This window comes from Thermobia domestica, chromosome 8 (genome assembly GCF_964235325.1).
Source record: "Thermobia domestica chromosome 8, izTheDome1.hap1.1, whole genome shotgun sequence".
In the NCBI taxonomy this organism is placed as follows: domain Eukaryota; kingdom Metazoa; phylum Arthropoda; class Insecta; order Zygentoma; family Lepismatidae; genus Thermobia; species Thermobia domestica.
Window position 1 is genome coordinate 262,080,608 of NC_137461.1, and position 19,430 is coordinate 262,100,037.

The following is a 19,430-nucleotide window of genomic DNA, read 5'->3' on the forward strand; positions in this document are numbered from 1 at the left end:
ACGATTTGATTGGACAGCGGTTTACTTCTTCAGAAGATATCGAAACATGGGTCTCTGACTGGATCGCTTCCAAGGATGAGGACTTCTTTCGCCACGGAATCCGTACATTGCCTGACAGATGGGCGAAAGTGGTGGCTAGCGATGGACAATATTTTTCTTAAGGTATTTATGTATTTTTTGTTTGTACTACAGCTTCAATGTGTGCGTACCAACCGCACGAATTAATTCCTAGACCAAATAAAAACAGAAAGATCATATGCGAAGACGAAGAGGTTAGCGGAGGACCGTGGAGCATGGAAGCTTCTCAGCTGCGGCAAGTGACCTGCTAATAAAGGCAGAATACCTATGATGATGATGATGATGATGATGAAGATTGATTAAACCTGTTTATTGTAGTATCAATCGAATCTTACTATCAACCGATTAATTTGTATGAAATCAAAGGGTTTTGTAAATACCATATTGACCAAAAATATAGTACAATATTTTTAGTAGAGTTTCTTAAAAACCAGAATCGCATTATAATCGCAGCCTCTAATCCTTTATCTTTAATAATAATAATAATAATAATAATAATAATAATAATAATAATAATAATAATAATCATACCACACAGGACTGTACCATCTATGTTACGCTACGTGCCGTTGCGTGACTCATCAATGTCAGACGTATATAGGAAATACGTAATGGTTATGCGTCATGTTATTGTTTGATTTAATTGACACGTAAACGTAAGACTATAATATTATTAAAGCGTGTATAATATTTAACATTTTCTATTTTTGCTTTTCCATAAAACCATTTTAAATAGTTAGTCGTTTTAAAATGTAAAAAGCAGAGAGCTGTTTTACATGCATCTAAAGAGATAAATAATTGTTTAAATACGAGTTAGTCAATACCATTGAAAGTTTTTAAGTATATTTTATAGACTCAGTTATACAAGAAGTTATAAATTTTTACGTACTTTGGGCAGAAGATATACACATCCACCGAATCTCAATAATCAAATATCTATGAAATAGAAACAGAGTGATACAAAAAAGATCATAAGCTTTACTGCTGGAAGAGAAGAAACCGATTATATTTTGAAACATTATAGATGTTTACACAATCCATTTGTCTTCAGGGGTCATAAAAGAGGGTATGAAAACTTTAAACAAAAACTTCGTACGATTTTTAAGTAACTATCAACATAATATTGTTAGTATTGAATAGACCAAAATGCATATTTGTAGTGCTTCAAATAAAATATTTAATTTTCTTTTTGGAATTACAAAAATTAAGGAGACTGAGAAGTTTGTGTCTCGTTCTCGTAACAATAAATAGGTATTGATTTTACATTTTACTGTTCATCTCGAATTCTTTAATTTTCTCTTCTATAGGAGAAAATTAATCAGTTTCATGGAATTCAAAAGTATATTGTTTTTCTTATAAATATACTTTATTATATGTAACTAGCTCAATGCCCGCTCTTGGCATAGGGGAAATAAGTTTATGGAAAATGCCTAAAATGTTGTATGGACCACTTTTCCTCCTTAGATACGTATTTTAATTGGAATTGGGTGATGACAATGCAGTGCAACTCAGGTTCTAAATATGTTCATATGTTTCCTTCGTTGTCTAACAGCTTCCCTGTGATTTCCTCTCCTTCCGCTGTTTTAAGCCTGTCGTTGGAATAGGATGCTTAGGGTTACCAGAAGGTTGTACAAAGTTTTATTCGTTCTGTTCAACTAAAGTTGGGGCTTAAATGTCAACGGTGGTGCCAGCAATTAGTTCAGCGACCCCGAAAACTATATATTCAACACTAATTCGTCATGGACGTTTTAATTTTTCACTTCTTCTCTCCTGTCATTCTGGTGGGAGCTGAACTTGGACTTAAACAGTATCGGGAGTCACTATTCATCTCAGTGAGCCGGAAAACTATAGGTCCGACACTAATATAGATCATTTTCAGTTATTTTTACATGTCACTTCCCCATAGGAGTGTCTTGTTCCCACAGTTTTTTTTTTTTTTTTTTAATTTTTATTGTTAGTCATATGTGTACCAAGTTTTTTTCAAATTGCTTCGGGTGTTGTAGACTTATGCTAGAACATATGTATATACATATACACATTGTATGTGTGTTTTGTCTTATATATACTATATTGGAGCCGCGGTGACGTAGTTAAGTACTACCTAATGTTATTCACTTATCACCCGAATGGTTCTGTTTCGGTTCTCGGTGGGGTGTTTCGATTATACCATAATCCAAATGCGGCACAGAAGTTCACTCAGCTCTATCAAGTGGGCACTTGGAGCATCATGCTTACATCATCGTCTTCATGTGCTAAGCTCATAAAAGTAGTGTCGAGCTTTACCTTCACATACCTTCGGGCTATAATAACCCATCCTGAATGGGGACTTAACTTTGTCTTTTATAATATGTATATTTAAGACACATGGTAATGCAAGACGTGGACAATCTATCTACATTGCTACAATCAACACTCTTCGTGTGTGTTGAAGAAATCGTTAGGGTAATTGCATCAGATTATATGCCCAGTAGCGAAAATGTTACACAATTTCTGGAAAATCCACTGAATGTTTCATATGTTTTGTCTTTCATGGCTTTTTCTTACAAAGATAGAGTTATTGAATCCCCGTGTTTCCGTCTATTTTCACAGGCATTCAAATTCAGGAACTGGACCCAAGAGTAAAAGAAATGTACGAAGGTGTACGGCAAGTACTCACAAAATACAGATCCGGCAAAATACCAAAAGCCTTCAAAATTGTACCCAATCTTAAAAATTGGGAACAAATCTTGTATGTAACAGGTAAGACGTTATATATATATATATGTAACTTTTTTTTATTTAAATTTATTTAAGTATTAAATACAAAATAATTTGTTTATATAATCCATGGTTTCTGTCTTCACGATGAGGCATGCATATGTCAACATTAAAAAAAAAAAAAAACTATTTCTTATCTAGTATTTACAGTATATTTATTTTGTTTTTAACTGTTTATACTGGTGTATATCATTTAATTCGTACTGTTCACAATCTGTTTAGTAAAAGGGAAGTTTTTAAATTACTTGAAGACATAACCTACTGTATAAGTCACGGACGCAACATAGTGGAAGTGCTTAGCACAACAATTCTGCACATCTGCTTACCAGCATGAAACGTGACATGTTTTTCACTGATTATGTATTCAATGAAAAAAATACCCGAAGCCAAACTGTAGGACCAACTGGGCTGACATAATTCAAAATTGCGGCTAAAGTAAAAATATTTAAGATTTGGTGTTACATGGGATCAATTTTAATGTTTTCTGCATGTGATTTCAAAATAAGTACTTAGGAAATTCTAAAATATTTATTTTTAATATTATTTGTTCCTCCTACTCCCTATCCAGCCCTTTTCACCTTATATAAAGTGTGATTAAAAATTATGGTAAGTGTAATTGCATAGTTCCATCTATCGATGTCGTATTCGTTTCAATTAGTAAGCCTGGTAGCCTAAATCTTTGGTACAGTTAGTGTCGAGTTCGAACAAGTTGTGACATGTTAGTTGGCTACCAGAGGCAGAAGAATGAGGAAGTGTCTGTCGCGCACCAACATTAAGTTTCTTCTAAGCTACAAACAAGTGCCAAAGAAGCTAACGAAATGTCAAAATCATTGTATGGTGATGAAGCGGTGGTATTGAATACTTTTTACAAGTGGTATGAGCGATTCAAAAGCAGCAAGAAGTCTGTTAAAAACGAGCAACGGTCGAGACGTCTTTTGATGTCAAAAACAGATGAAAACATGCAAAAAGTGGCATAGATGATTTATTCAAACAAGCAAATGATTATTCGAGAGCTTTCCGAAGAACTAAACATCTTGTATGGGTCCATGAAAAGCATTTTAACCGCCAATTAAATGAGCAGATGGCTTCCTTCTTCACCACGAAAACGCACCGTTCCACTTCTTGCTTTTGGTCCGCGAGTTTTTGGCCGAAAAAATATTCCTGTCTGTCCACACTCGCTGTGCTCTCAAGATACAGCATCATGCTACTTCGGGGTCTTCTCTAAAATTAAAACTGTGCTTAATGGAAAACGTTTTGACATCATTCCTGACAATTGAGAGGGCCACGACAGAGTGGTTGAATACCCTTGCAAAAGAAGCCTTCCCGAAATGCTACCAGTCATGGATTCAACGTTGGGATAAGTGCATTGCTAGCCAAGGAAGGAGATTAAGTTAGATTTGAAGGAGATTAAATCAAATTTCATGTAAGCTTATGACTTTGTTTCTAATAAAATGATTTACCGTACTTTTGATCACACCTCGTATTTTACACTTTCGTATCCTAAACGACTGTTAAATAGTACTCTGATACAGGTTTTTGTTCAATTAATGTCTCTGCAAGTTTGCGTCCATCATCAATACGGGATGAAATGATTGATGTAGACAAAGCTTCTAAACTTGCGAACTCCTTAAGGAAATGTTTTATTTAGAATAACTGAAATGTCACTAAAATGAAAACTATAGTTGATTGATGATAGTTCATTAGAAGCATCTGTTCCAGCTATCGATTGGAATGGGCATTAAATGTCGAGGAAAGACTGGCCTCCGTCTTCTACAAAGGTACACAAAGTGGTTAGGAAACTGTCTGAATACCTCAAGGAGTTCGCAAGTTTAGGAGCTTTGTCTACATCAATCATTTCATCCCGTATTGATGATGGACGCAAACTTGCAGAGACATTAATTGATCATGGTACACAGTATCACAAACTATGTCGACTCAAAATCACTGGTGTCATTCATATCATTCAACAATCGGTTGTATGATCAGTCTAGTACGTTGACTTACTTTTTTTTTTTTTTTTTTTTTTTTTTTTTTTTTTTTTTTTTTTTTTTTTAAAGGAGTTGTAAAAGCCCTAGAAATGTTCTGGAAAAATAATACAATTGCGCATACGAACTCCCTGTAGTTTGAATTGAATACCTGATAGCATTAAATTTTATATTTCTGTTTAGTTTTTATGGAGACAAGAGTTGCAAATGGGAATTCACTTAGATATATGGTAGCTGTCGAGTATTTTAAATTAAACAGAGATAGAAATATATTACTATTACAGTCAGTTAATTACAGTTGCTGCATATTACAGAAAATCCATTAAAAAGCAAAACAAATTACTGAAAATTACTATGTAGTTAGTTTTTTTTAAGTGTTAGAGATGGATTTTTTGTGCATGCCAGATTGTACTAATTTACTAATTATTATTATTTTGTAGATCCGCCATCGTGGTCAGCAGCAGCCATGTATCAGGCTACTAGAATCTTCGCTAGTAATTTGAAAGAAAAGATGGCTCAGAGGTTCTTCACTTTAGTACTTTATCCTCGAGTGCGGGATGATATTATAGAATATAAGCGGCTAAATTTCCATTTATACCAAGCGTTGAGGAAGGCACTATTCAAACCAGGAGCCTTTATGAAAGGAATTCTTCTCCCATTGTGTGAAGTAAGTTGGAGACATTTTCTTTTGAGTTAGTTTGGAATTGACGCCACTGAAAATACAATAAACCAGTGGTTCTCAACCGATGTGTCGCGAAACATTGGTGTGTTCCCTAAGGTGTGTCGCGAAATTTTAGAATGTAAAAATCATGAAGAATTTAATAATAATTAGTTAAAATCGCGACAGACTGTACCAGTCAACACCTCCAGAGGTAGCAATTATGCTCAGTGCTATGTAGTCATAAAAACTAACTGGTTTCACTATTATAATAATGGCGGCCGCGGTGGCTCAGTGGTAGAGCGTTCACCTCTGGCGCATGGAGTCCTGGGTTCAAACCCTGCTCCCGCCAAGTGAACTTTGTGGTGGACAAACACCATGTGCGTGGGTTTTCTCAGGGTTCTCCCGTTTCCTCCCACTTTCTTCATTCCACCATTTATTCATTTCTCATCATCACAGTCTCCTTTAACCTAGCTGGGATAACCATGGGACGTAAAACTCAAAGATTTCATTTTTTCACTATTATAATGATTTTATTATTGTTTATATTAAATGTTTCGCGTTGTTCTGGAAGTTCAGTAAATTGTGACGTCAGTGAAAAAAGGTTGCTAACCACTGTAGTAAACCCATTACGTAGTCACAGTTCAGAAATGAAGAAAAGATAAATTAAATTTGTAACATTTCACATATATGCCTTTTAGTCTAAAGGAGACGGACGATGCATGTAAGTGGATAGTTTATGGAGAAATTGGTAAAATGAGAACGTGGGACAAAACGGGAGAATCCCGAGAAAATCCACGAACTAGATGGTGTCCACCACAAGACTTACATGGTCTGCTATCGAACCAGGGACCCCTGATACCAAAGCTTGAGAGCTTTATCACTAAACCACCGTTCCTTAGTTCGAATGTGGAGAGAGCTTTTCTCGTTCATAGCATCAGTCTTTACAAATACAATGTCGTTGATAGCATCGTACGCCTTGTTCTCCTTCCTGCTGCGAGTAGCACGAATTTGTATAAATTGTAGTTGGTGTGATAGTTGATATATGTAAATGAAATTTAAAAATAAACAAAATAAATTGTTAGAAAACATAGTTTATTAATATTGAAATGTGTGTTGATGTAAGCTTATAATAAATTTCGCAAGAGGATTGACAGTTCTGAGAATTCGCTGAGACTTCACAGCAGCAGCAGGAAGAGGAGGTAACAGAAAGCATAAAAACTAACTTTAAGTTTCGATATTATCTAGGATAACTCTGCTTTTCTGTCGCCGAATTGTGACTTCAAAATTAGTTTATCTTTAGTTCTTATGTGTTCTAATCACGTAGAAGTACGTCAGTACCTAAGTCTCGCCTCGCAACCGGTTCGACGGATCACACTTGATCGTCGATTGAACTTTGAAACAGGTATACTTTTTAAATATTACTTTTACGTAAGATAACAATATTTATATAAATTAGAAAGTGTGGAATATGGAGAACTCTATTTGCCACATGTTTGAGGTCTCTAGTACGTTAGAGAAAGTGAAGTTTTGTTTTCTGTTGGCTTGGCTTTTGTTTTATTGTTGCCCAGCAATGCATTGACATTTATTCCTGTGTGAGGAAGAACAAGAAAGCTCCGAGACCGTGTCAAGATGAGGGAAGACTCTTCTCTCATTTCATTTCTTTATAACACTTTATCGGATGTGATAAGAAACGTAATGCAAAATAAGTTTGTGAAACCAGAAAATTTTAGCTCTTCGACTGCATTTGTACGAACTGATGTGAAAAATGAAGAAAAATCTGCTTCCTGTTCAAAATGTTGACATTGATTTTGCTACACATAATGTTTTTAAGAAATGCCAACCAATAACGGATTTGGACATTTCGAATTTTTGCCGAAATTGCAGAGAGAGTATCGGCAGAAATTCATTCTTTTAAATTATAAATATACTAGAGCTCTCGTGTTTGGATCTTAATATTTCTGCAAGGGTTGATGTTGCAGTGAATCACGTGAAGTCTCTTAGCGGACCTAGCTGTTGGTTAAATGGCAATAGGGCAGATAGAGTTGTGAAGCAGCAATCGAGTTTTGTTCGAATCGAAATTGTAAAGCAGTTATGAGTCAGTATTCTAGAACTAGTAAGAATTGGTGACTTAGCGAAAGAATTTGGATACTTCGGAGTAAAATAATTTAAAGGTGATGAAAACTCCCATCTAGAAAGAGGATTTTCAATCAATGGAAAATGTATACAGATAATTTAGAAGAACAAAGTTTAGTAGCACTCAGACTTGTGTACGATTCAGTAGCTTCCTCTGGTGGCCTTGAGAAACTATTCATAAGGAAATCCATAATTCATTATACACGAAATGCTCGTACTCGTTTTACAGAAGCAACACATCAACAACGAGAGGAAGAGGAATAGTCAAAAAGAAGCTGAAGACAGGAAAATAAATATCACTGAACGAGCTTGAAGCTAAGAAGACAAAATCATGTAAAGTATGCGGAATGTCGATGAGGAAATTAAGCATTTGGAGAAGTGAAATGAATTACATAATACTATCGTTTTTTTTCTAAAGATATGTTGTTAACATACTGCAACCAGTTTATGCACATACATCCACCCCCTTTCGACCTCTCTCTCTCTCTCTGAGACCATTTTTTTCTTTTGTATATAATGAAACTTTCATAATGCGAATAAGGTTATAAATTCGAGTTTCAAGGAAGATGTATAATATTTTGCTTTGTGCAGGAATTTTTAATATGTATTTTTTTTATATTATTTCATTTTTCTGTTTTATTAGGGAGAAATATATTACTTATGTATCATCGTTATTATGTTTTCTTGCTGCTGTTTTTCCATCAACATATATGCTTAATTACATATCAGGGAAAATTCTCAAAAAATGTTCTGGAAAACTGGTGAAAATCAGGGAATTGTTTAACGTAATTTTTGTTTCCACCTTATGTATAGTTTGAACCTCCAATAATTGTAAATGTAACTTCAAAACTTCGACACACAAAACTTAAGTTTTAATGTTTGCAGTTTTATGTACAGATGGTTATATATATATATATATATATATATATATATATATATGTGTGTATATAAATGAAAACATTGTAGTTGCAACTCGTGAGATACGTAAGATGGTAGCACTTTAGGATGTGTATTTAGCGCCTGGCCGATGTTAGTAGCGTGTTCGTTATGCGACAGAACGGGGGCTTGCATTCAGGAAGATAGACGATGATGATGCAAAATAGGAGGCTTCTCTTTGCGTTTTAAAGAAGCCAAATTGTGTTTCTCGTGGTTAGTTAATGCAATTATTTCGAAGGTGTAACCAGTATGTTAAGTGTATCGCGAGGAGCAATGTCCAAGGTTGTAATGGCCTACAACCACGATGGTAGAACTTTCTTTGTCTTTCTGTGATGAGCTTTAGTAAGTCAAAAGTTTTCTGCAGTAATTCCAAAATAAAAAATCAAGATAATATCATGTTTTTATTACAGCGTTACATGAAGCACTGTAAACAGTTTTCAGCGGTATCCCTAGTTCGAGTCACAAACTGTGAAGTTGTTGAAAGGTGGGTTCGTGTCACCACGGCATAGCGCGTCCTCAGGTTGCGGTTCGAGGAGAAGGTCTCTAGATATAGAGGTTAGCTGCGAATATACTGAATAAGCAGTCGCGGACAGCCGACTAGGAGTGGGCCTCCAGCTTGGGAGTTTGGGTAAGGCTAACAACCTCATCCTGTAATTTAGGAAAAAAAAAAAAAGCACATGTTCAGAAATATTCACAAAAGCCTCGGACAAGGACTGATAACTTGGCGCGACCTCAGCAAAAGAAAATGGACATGAGATTTGGAACATGGAATATTAGGAGTCTTTATAGGACAGGCGCGTTAAAATCCGTAACGAGTGAGTTAGAGAAATACAGGATGGACGTAGTAAGAGTTCAGAAAGTTAGGTGGGAAGGAAATGGATCTGTGAATTCCGGAAATTTTACGTTCTTTTACGGAGAAGGAAATATAAATTCGGGACAGGGTTTTTCGTTCACAAACGAATACTACCAGCAATTAAACGGGTTGAATTTTGTTACTGACAGACTTTCTTTTATTACTCTTAAGGGACGGTGGTGTTAAAATGTACATGCACCAGCTGAAGATAAGGATAACGATATAAAAGACAGTTTTTACGAAGAAGTGGAACGGATATTTGACCAACTCCCGCGATACCATATGAAAATTCTATTAGGGGATTTCAATGCGAAGATAGGACGAGAGGATATTTTCAAACCGATTATAGGGAACGAAAGTCTGCATATGGAAAGTAATGACAACGGTGTTAGACTCGTGAATTTTGCAACATCCAAAAACCTAATCGTGAAGAGTACAAAATTCCCACATCGCGACGTTCATAAATACACTTGGACATCACCAGACGGAAAAACATAATCAAAATGATCACGTTTTAGTAGATAGAAGAAGGCAATCTAGCATAATTGATGTCCAGTCGTTTAGAGGGGCTGATTGTGACACTGATCACTACCTGGTAGCAGCGATAATACGAGAGAGATTATCGTTGAATAAAAATGATAATCAATGTCCGAAAACGGAGAGATTCAATTTACAGAAATTAGAAGAGAGCCAAGTAAGAGAGGAATACCAGATTGAAGTTTCGAATAGATTCTCGGCTTTAGAAGATTTGGTGTGCACTAGTGTTCAGGATACCTGGATTGAAATTAGAGATAGCATTAAAATTTCAGCAAAAGAAAAGTTGAAACACGCGGAAATACGTAGGAACAAACCATGGTTCGACCAGGAATGCATTAAACTAGCCGAGAAGAGAAAACAGGCAAAATTACGCTGGCTACAAAATCCGAATGAAATAACTACACAAAATTTCGCAGATATCAGGCGGGAAACTTCCAAAACTTTTAGAACAAAGAAACGCGACTTTTTAAAGCTAAAATTAAGGAACTTGAAGATAATAGTAAAAATAAAAAAACATCCGGGACATGTATAAGGGGATCAGTGAATTTAAGAAAGGCTATCAACCTCGTGCTTATATATTAAAGAAATCTGGCGGTACAGTTCTCACTGATACGGATAGCATATTAAATCGATGGAAATATTTCTTTGACGATTTGCTTAACACTCAACCAAAAACTAGTGTGTATGGAGAAAAGGAGATAGCACACCGCAGAACCGTATGTTCCAGAACCCAACCGAATAGAAGTAGAAACCGCTATAAAGAATTAAAGAAACACAAATCTTCAGGTGCAGATGAAATTCCGGTGAGTTAATTTTAGCTGGAGGCGAAAAATTGTGGAACAAGATACACACTCATTCTCCTTATCTGGAACAAGGAAGAATTGCCACAAGAATGTAAAGAATCAATCATTGTTCCAATTCACAAGGAAGGCGACAAAACTGATTGTAATAATTATCAAGGCATTTCTCTTCTGTCAACATCCTATAAAATCCTTTCAAATATTCTTTTAGCAAGATTAACCCCATACGCAGTTGAAATTATTGGAGATTATCAGTGCGGATTTAGACGAAATCGATCAACTATCGACCAAATAATTACCATTCGCCAAATACTCGAAAAAAAAGTGGGAATACAATACCCCGGTACATCAACTATTTATTGATTTTAGAAAGGCGTACGACTCGGTTAGGAGAGAAACATTATACAACGTTCTTACAGAACTTGGAATACCGAGAAAGCTAATTAGATTAATTAAGATAGGTTTAAATGAATTCCAAAGTAAAGTCCGGGTAGGAAAATTTTTGTTCACGAGCTTTCACGTCGAAAATGGCCTGAAACAAGGAGATGCGTTGTCGCCATTATTATTTAACTTTGTTCTTGAATACGCTATAAGGAAAATCAAAGATAGCAACCAGGGCCTAGAGTTGAACGGTATTTACCAAGTTATGGCATATGCTGATGTAAATTTAATTGGGGATGATCGGAGAACAATAGAAAGAAATGCAGAGTTCATATTAAACGCTTGCAGGGACATGGGTTTAGAAGTAAATGCAGAGAAAACTAAATACATGGAAGTGCGTCGGGACCGTAATACAGCAAATTATGGATGCGTTAAAATATTAAATAATACTTTGGTAAAGTGGATAGTTTCAAATATCTAGGATCAGTATTAACGTACGAAAATCATATTCACGAAGAAATTAAATGTCGACTCAAAGCAGGAAATTCGTGTTACTATTCGGTTCAAAATCTCTTGTTGTCGCGAATTCTGTCGAAAGCTAAAAATATACAAAATGATAATCATGCCTGTTGTTCTGTATGGTTGTGAAACCTGGTCGTTTACTCTGAGGGAAGAACATAGACTGAAAGTATTTGAGAACAAGATACTGAGACGAATATTCGGACCCAAGAGGAACGGGAATTGGGAATGGCGGAAACTTCATAACAAGGAACTACATAATTTATACGGTTTACCCAACATTGTTGGGGTCGTCAAGTCTAGGAGGCTTAGATGGGCAGGTCATGTAGCTAGAATGGAAGAAAGTAGAAACGCTTTCAAAGTCTTGACTGGAAGACCAATCGGAAAACGACCATTAGCTAAGGATAGAAAAATCAGTGGAGAGCTTTTGTGAACGCGGCATTGAACCTCCGGGTTCCATAGGCCATAGAGTGAGTGAGTTAGAAGTTGTTGAAAGAGTTTTGCTAAAAGAACCAGATTTAAAATATGATACGATACACTTTTTTCTCTCTCTCTCTCTCTCTCTCTCTCTCTGGCAATTTTCTGCACAGGCGCGGCAAATTTTCTGCCATCACATCGTAGATCGCGGCATGTTCTGCTATGGGGCCTACAACACTCATAGCAAAGAGGAATAGGGTGGAAGAAAAGCCTTAGTGATAAGAATCGCTGGGGATTTTCACCAAGGACTTTCGAACGAAAACGGTAAAAATAACTGCAGTGCTCAATCAGCACCTGGAATATTCTATTGCGGCAATCACAGTCCGACGTGACTTCTATACACTGAATATCCCGGTCGGGTAATTTTCAAACCCATAATCACCGTCAACAGTGATTTAGCGCGAAGAAAATGGTGCCGAGAACATGTGAAGTGGACCACCAATGATTGAAAATGCCTGCGGAATATGGTCCAATGAGCTATGTTTATATATGGCAGATGCACGGAGAAGTTTATACCCCAAACTTTCTTCTCTTTATCGTGTAACGTGGCGACGGTTATGTGATCCTGTGGGCCATGATTTCTTGGTATTCTGTTGGTCTGTGACTACGCTCACAAAACCCATTTTTGCCATTGATTGTTGACATTTTAGGTGATCACGTGCATCCTGTTATCTTCAGATGTTATTTCCAGCCAATGACACAATTTATTGGCAATACTGACGATGTTGAGGTGTGGATTTAAGAACATGGGACGGAGTATTACTATAAAAATTATTATTATTATTATTATTACCTCCCCTGGCTCGCCCAGTTCTCAGACCAACATTGTTGAACACCGCGGTCAGTTGTCGACCTCAGACTTCATGAGCAGGTTCCCGCTGACGGAACTTATTTTTTCACTTCCTGAGAAATTATTTTTTCTGGAAATCATTTATGACTTATATGCCTTCATTTAGCGATGAATCAGAGCTGTTCTTCAGGTTAACGGTGTTCTTACTTCGTACAAACCAGATAAATTGTATTTTCTTCAGGCATATCTGTTATTTTAATAACAATCTGCATTCGTGTGTGTGTGCCGGTTTATTGATATTGTGAATATATTTATTTGATTTGTTTTATAAGGAAGTATTTTAATATTCACTTAAATAACAAACATGAATGTCATTAACTCGAATTCTTTTTCCAGAGTGGAACGTGTACATTAAGAGAAGCCATCATCATTGGCTCTGTGATAGCTCGGAACTCGATTCCCGTTCTTCATTCTTCGGCAGCCATATTGAAGATAGCTGAAATGGATTATAATGGAGCGAATTCCATATTCCTTAGGATATTCTTTGACAAGAAATACGCTTTGCCGTATCGAGTAATCGACGCTGTGGTTCATCATTTCTTAAGGTAAGTGATCATCAGTTAAATTGTTTGAGGATTTAGGCTTCATACAGGGTTTTCATAAAGTCTGGACGGATTTAATTTGCTTATAATTTTCATAAAAATGCTCATAATAAAATCAAATAAAGTGCAAACGGTAGCGGAAGGATTAAATTTTTACCTGTAATCTGCACCAGCTCAGTTCATTCACCGCCACACCTCCAACTGGGCGCCATTTACGTCCACACATTCGCGTAGGCGGCCGAATGTCACCCGACCTTACCCCCTGCGACTTCTGGCTTTGGGGTCATGTGAAAACGGAAGTTTATGCAAAGAAGCCAAGTGGTTTGGAGAACTTAAAGGACAAAATCAGGGCCTCTGTGGCTGGCATTTCGGATCAAACACGGCGGAACGCTGTGAGTGGATTACAGCGCCGCCTACGCGAATGTGTGGACGTAAATGGCGCCCAGTTGGAGGTGTGGCGGTGAATGAACTGAGCTGGTGCAGATTACAGGTAAAAATTTAATCCTTCCGCTACCGTTTGCACTTTATTTGATTTCAATATGAGCATTTTTATGTAAATTATAAGCGAATTATATCCGTCCATATTTTATGAAAACCCTGTATATGGTACATTGAAGTATTTCATGAGGAATTCTCTGATACAGTTTGCGAATTCATGTAATAGCTAAAACTACTTTCACATAGTTGCATTTCAGTAAAGTTTGTTGGCTGTAACGTAGAATATACAGTAACTAACTCACTGTGACAATCTTGTCGATGTCTTATTTATCTGCTGACATCTTCCAGGTCGTAGTACCTTAGTTACTAAACGAGTTGCTTGATTTTTACATATTTGATTTTCTAGTTTGTTCACTAAGTTAATAAACATAAAAAAAAACTGAACACTTCCAAAACTGACCTTTTTTTCCCATATTGGACGTATAAAAAAAATTTACACCAAATTTTTATCGTGCATTTTTCTGGGTTTTTAGTTTTTACGAGAAGTCAAGTATATTAATTTGGTGAAGAAACTAGATATGGGATATTATTAAGAAGAAAATTAAGACAATTGATAATGAAAATGGTTGATCTCGTAGCATCGTAATGATAAAATGGAAAGGAATTGTGTCAGGTTAATGAAAGTATGTCTAAGTGTATAGAAATGGTAATAAAATGTAAAGAGATGCATACGAAATACTGTTATGTTGTAACATATTGAAATAAAGCCGCAGTAAATGATTTGTTGAAGATTATATTTAAGTTTCTGCATATTTTGATCTTTGGTCTAATAATTTGCACACATCTGTAAGTACTGTATATACGAAGCACACTGAGAAAAACAACCAGTACCAACTAATACTGACTAAATTATTAACAGCTGATAAGCAGAGCCCGGATGTTGTGGACCTAAAATTTTCTAAAAAGTGACCTATAAAATGACACTAAAATTCCTGTAAAAATGACCCTAAAAATCACAAAAATTGACCTTAAAACTTGCGTTTTCGTAAACGTTTATTTCGTTAAACATTGACATTTTTTTTAATATCCATTGGATTTTTAGTTAATATTTCTCACTCATATTCAAAAAGTACTGTTTCACTTAGTTGCAGTCCATTGATAATTTATTTCTATTGATCAGTCCATTGTACGGCATTGTAAGTATTGAAAGCGTCAATTCACTCCCGAGTTAAAACTAGGAAGCACTCTTAAACAATAAAAGTTCGCAGGTGTAGACTACATGAAAATAATAGATAGAGACCTGTTTAAAATCCTTGTACGCCTTCTAATCCATTTTTAGTTATTCACGTGATCACATCCTTTGTGGTCAACAACCCAAAACTATCTGTTTGGCCACCTACCAACCCCACCTTTCGTTAACCAGCTACAGCTTAGTTTTCATTAGCTTGTTAAGAATGCAGTTTTTCCACCCCAATAGTCAGGAAGCAAGAAAAGAGATTATTCAACTTCGTCTTTTCCACATTCGTAAACCGTGTTCATTTAAAGATTTACTTATGTAGAAGAAAAGGAATAAAAAGACCATAAGTGACCTAAAAGTTACCTTAAAATATTAAAAAATGACCTGAAATTTCAAAATGGCAAAAAGTGACCAAAAGTTGACCCTAAAAAATTATAGTTTTAGAACCTAGAGTTGATGGATAACGTTTTTATTTGAAGTTGCCTTATTCTATGCGTAACAGAAAAAAGTTGACTTGTCAACAAGATCCGAGCCCTGCTTATAAGTGTGTGACATTGTTAAAATTATCACTATAAATAACCTGTTTTTATATATAGTAGACCATGTATTTTGATGTGCCCAGTTTGAACTAACAGACGAAAAACGTTGAAATTTTGTACCATGCAAATATCGGCAGGGAGATATGGTTTGATATATTCTGTGATACCAACACATTAACAGTGTTGCCAACCCAGCAGAAAGTATATTTTTCAAATGCACTACGTCAGGTTATTACATGTTTCAAATCTGCGTGTTAAATGAAAACTTACAGTATAACCAGGGTGTCTATCTGTCACGAAATTTGCTTTTGGGTCACTTTTTTTAATCTGTACAAATATAAGTACAAACTGGAAAATTTTGTTGTATAAAACGTCAAAATTCACCACTAAAAATGTCTATGGTGGTCTTTAAACGCTACCAAATTGAAAGAAAAACACGTTTCTATCGCATACATGAAAATTCGGCCTAATTCGCATCCACATTCGCTCTAAAGAATGTTACGAAATTTGATGGTTTGGTGAACAAAAGCTTACGGAAATGTCACGAAATTTCATTTTGGAATTTTAGTAGACACTCTGTATAACATTTGTTATTCAGTATTGCAAACTAAGAAAGCTACAGTATCACAAACATACAAAGTTCGGTAGCCTCTACAGCAACATTACATAAGAGAGATGGCCGGGGCAATCCGTATCCAAAGTACCGTAGTGTCAAAGACTGAAATCGTGAGATGGTGGATTTTTGAATGAAGAAGAACAGAGATACAAGGGACTCAAAATTTAACTTTTTACAACAGCTATTATTTCGAAAATCTACGTAGATAATACCTCATCCCGTTTATAGATGGCTTTGCATAAATATGAAGATGATCATGCCATTCACAGAAGTTTGATAATCCCAAACCATTCTGGAGATATGGTAAATATTGCTAAAATTTGCAGCACTGCTGAAAGGTATGTAACTCGTATAACATGTAATTACACGTACCAACATTGCTGTAATGTTATAGAAGCAAAATATATGGTAAATTATTTTTAAAAGTTAACATAACTACGCCATTTTAAGCAATATATCAAATTTAACCATTTGGTCCAAATGGTTTGAGATATCTAACTGCTATCATCATCTTTATAATCTTCGTCTAGAAAACCGTATATGTAATTGAATGTTATATTTATCTAAACACTTCTTCGAAATAAAGTACTTTGAAAAAAGTCAAATTTTCTATTCCTTGTAACTTCGCTTCTATTTGATCGAAATATGTCATATGATGACCGTAATATTCGACCTAAGGTACTTTAAATGTGCATTATTCTGTTTGTGTTAATTGCGTTATTATTGTTGTGGAATCCTCCAAAATTTGGTCGTTTTTCGATGTTCATGATATTGTAGCGTTGTTAGTTTGCAACATTACAAAAGAAGCGGTATTTTAAATTTTCCTTTTAAATATAGATTTGAAATATGTAATAACTGGCCGTAATCTCACTTGAAAAAAATAATGACTTACGTTGCGTTGGCAATACTGTTAATTTGGTTGTATTGCAAAGTATGTCAAACAGTTTGCAAGTTATGAAATTCCATTTATTATTATTATTATTATTATTATTATTATTATTATTATTATTATTATTATTATTATTATTATTATTATTAGTTACAAGAGCGTATCGAGATGTCCATCCTGTATATTTGAGACAGGTGGCGTGTAGTTTTAGCTGAGCGATTTGATGGTGAGGGAGGCTTCCTCTAGAAAATTGGTGCTGGGGTAAGGCCATCCGGGATCCCCCTAAATTTCGTCATTCTAAATAAATTTATCAACAATCGACTAAATTCAAAGAGTGCAGAAATGGTGATTTGGGCCATGAATCTAACCCAGGATAGATAAGCGAAGACTCGTTCGATTTTTAGACCAACCAATAAATGTATTAAAAACCGCTTGTGTAACAGTTTCGGCAAGGTATCATCACCTTTATCAGAGACATTCTGTCTGTGAAAGCGATGATACATGCCGAAACTGTTATACAAGTGTTTTTAATACATTTAATGCTTTGGTTAGTATGTAGTTTATTAATTAATACATGTGGAATATATCAAAAGCTATAGTGAACAATGTGGTAGCTTGGTAAATGAGGATAAGATATTCCCTACATTGCTCCCTTAAAATCTAAATTTAGAATACGAAATGGATAAATTAGGATAAAGGGCCTGGTGAAAGAAGAGGGTACTCTCATTTACTGCTGTTAGTAAAAACCAGTTGAAGTTTTCAAGACAGGTAACAATGCATGATTCTACAAGTTTTAGATAGCAAATTAGACAAGATTTGGTGTATCCTACAGCAAAAGAACTTTAAACCACAGATAAAAGATAAGGTCAGCTTTCATACTTAAATTCCCTCACTTTGTGGCCTGTCGGGACAAATGCTCATAACCTCCCCATTGATTGGTGGCCTTAGCCAACTGGATCGCTTCTACTTTGTATTCCTATTTATGCAAGAATCATCTTTCACACAATGTATGAAAATAATTTCTGTAGATAGGCACTTCTTCCACTTGGCCCTTCAATTCCGCATTCAAGTGCATTCTAATTCCATTTAAGTAATAATGATGTTTGTTGTGAAATAGTTTGCAGATTAAGTTGCTAATGAATAATGCTATTGCATTTATAGGTTCGAAAGGGATCATCGTGAACTTCCAGTGCTATGGCATCAAGCACTGTTGACTTTCGTACAACGATATAAACAAGACATCAGCTCAGAGCAAAGGGAGGCTTTGCTTGAGTTGTTGAAGCATCAGAATCATCCGAAAATCACTCCTGAAGTCAGGCGAGAGCTTCAGCATGCGAAGTGTCGAGACGTAGAAGGCGGGCAGGATGTTCCGATGGAATAATTTATTTTCTAATTCTTTGTGAATATCTATTTTGTACAAATATTGACATAAAAACTGTTATTAGAAAGTGTATTGTTATTATTTCTTCCTGTATTGCATTTCGGATATCATAGGACTATTCTTAAAGTAAAGTATAAAAATCCTCCTGTTAAAGTTGGGTTTGTGTCCGAGGCAGAATAACCTCCAACAGGACCACGTACACGCGTGTTTGTCATACCATGAAGTAGTACTTCAAAATTTCAAGGTGGATTGATTGTAGTAATCTGTATTATCTCGCTAAATGTGGATATGTTGTGATGTGGAAAATGTCTTCTACATTATTGCAAGGACTACATACGCAACTAGTTAGGAATATCTATGTCATCGTTAGAAGGCAAACAGCAACGTGAATATGTTCTAGATACAATCTGATAGTTAATATGTTTGTTTCAAAACAATACCGACGTTTGGGAGGTGATTCCTGACACCAATATAAGAGAAAAAGTATAGACCAACCTGGGTGCACAAATCAGGGTTTGCCCAAGTGGGCCCAGCCCGAAAAAAACCCGGTGGGTTTTTTCGGGTTGGACCCACCTGAAAAAACCCACTTTAAAACCCACCTGGGTTTTTGACTCATTTGTTAGTATATTATTGGTACAACTAAGGTGATCACATTGTAAGTGATTTTTATCAAATTTTAGACTTTCCTTGGGAATTAGAGGCTTTCACGTTAAGGTATACAACAACATTCAACATAAGATCTTTATACAGTTCTGAATGCACCAAATGAATTTTTAAAAAACACCTTAGCTTGAGATAGTTATACAACAAGTTAATGTATG

At 35.6% G+C, this 19,430-nt stretch overlaps 1 protein-coding gene across 1 annotated transcript in view; it reads left to right on the forward strand.

Annotated features, from left to right (window-relative positions):
* bys (Bystin) overlaps positions 1-18,676 on the forward strand; it is a 52,140-nt gene extending 33,464 nt beyond the window's left edge. Inside the window, exons 4-7 of the mRNA XM_081769689.1 lie at positions 2,668-2,817; positions 5,261-5,487; positions 13,304-13,512; positions 18,390-18,676. Of these exons, the coding sequence (XP_081625815.1) occupies positions 2,668-2,817; positions 5,261-5,487; positions 13,304-13,512; positions 18,390-18,609 (806 nt within the window). The 3' untranslated portion in view covers positions 18,610-18,676. The remainder of the gene's footprint in view (positions 1-2,667; positions 2,818-5,260; positions 5,488-13,303; positions 13,513-18,389) is intronic.
* Positions 18,677-19,430: the final 754 nt, after the last annotated feature.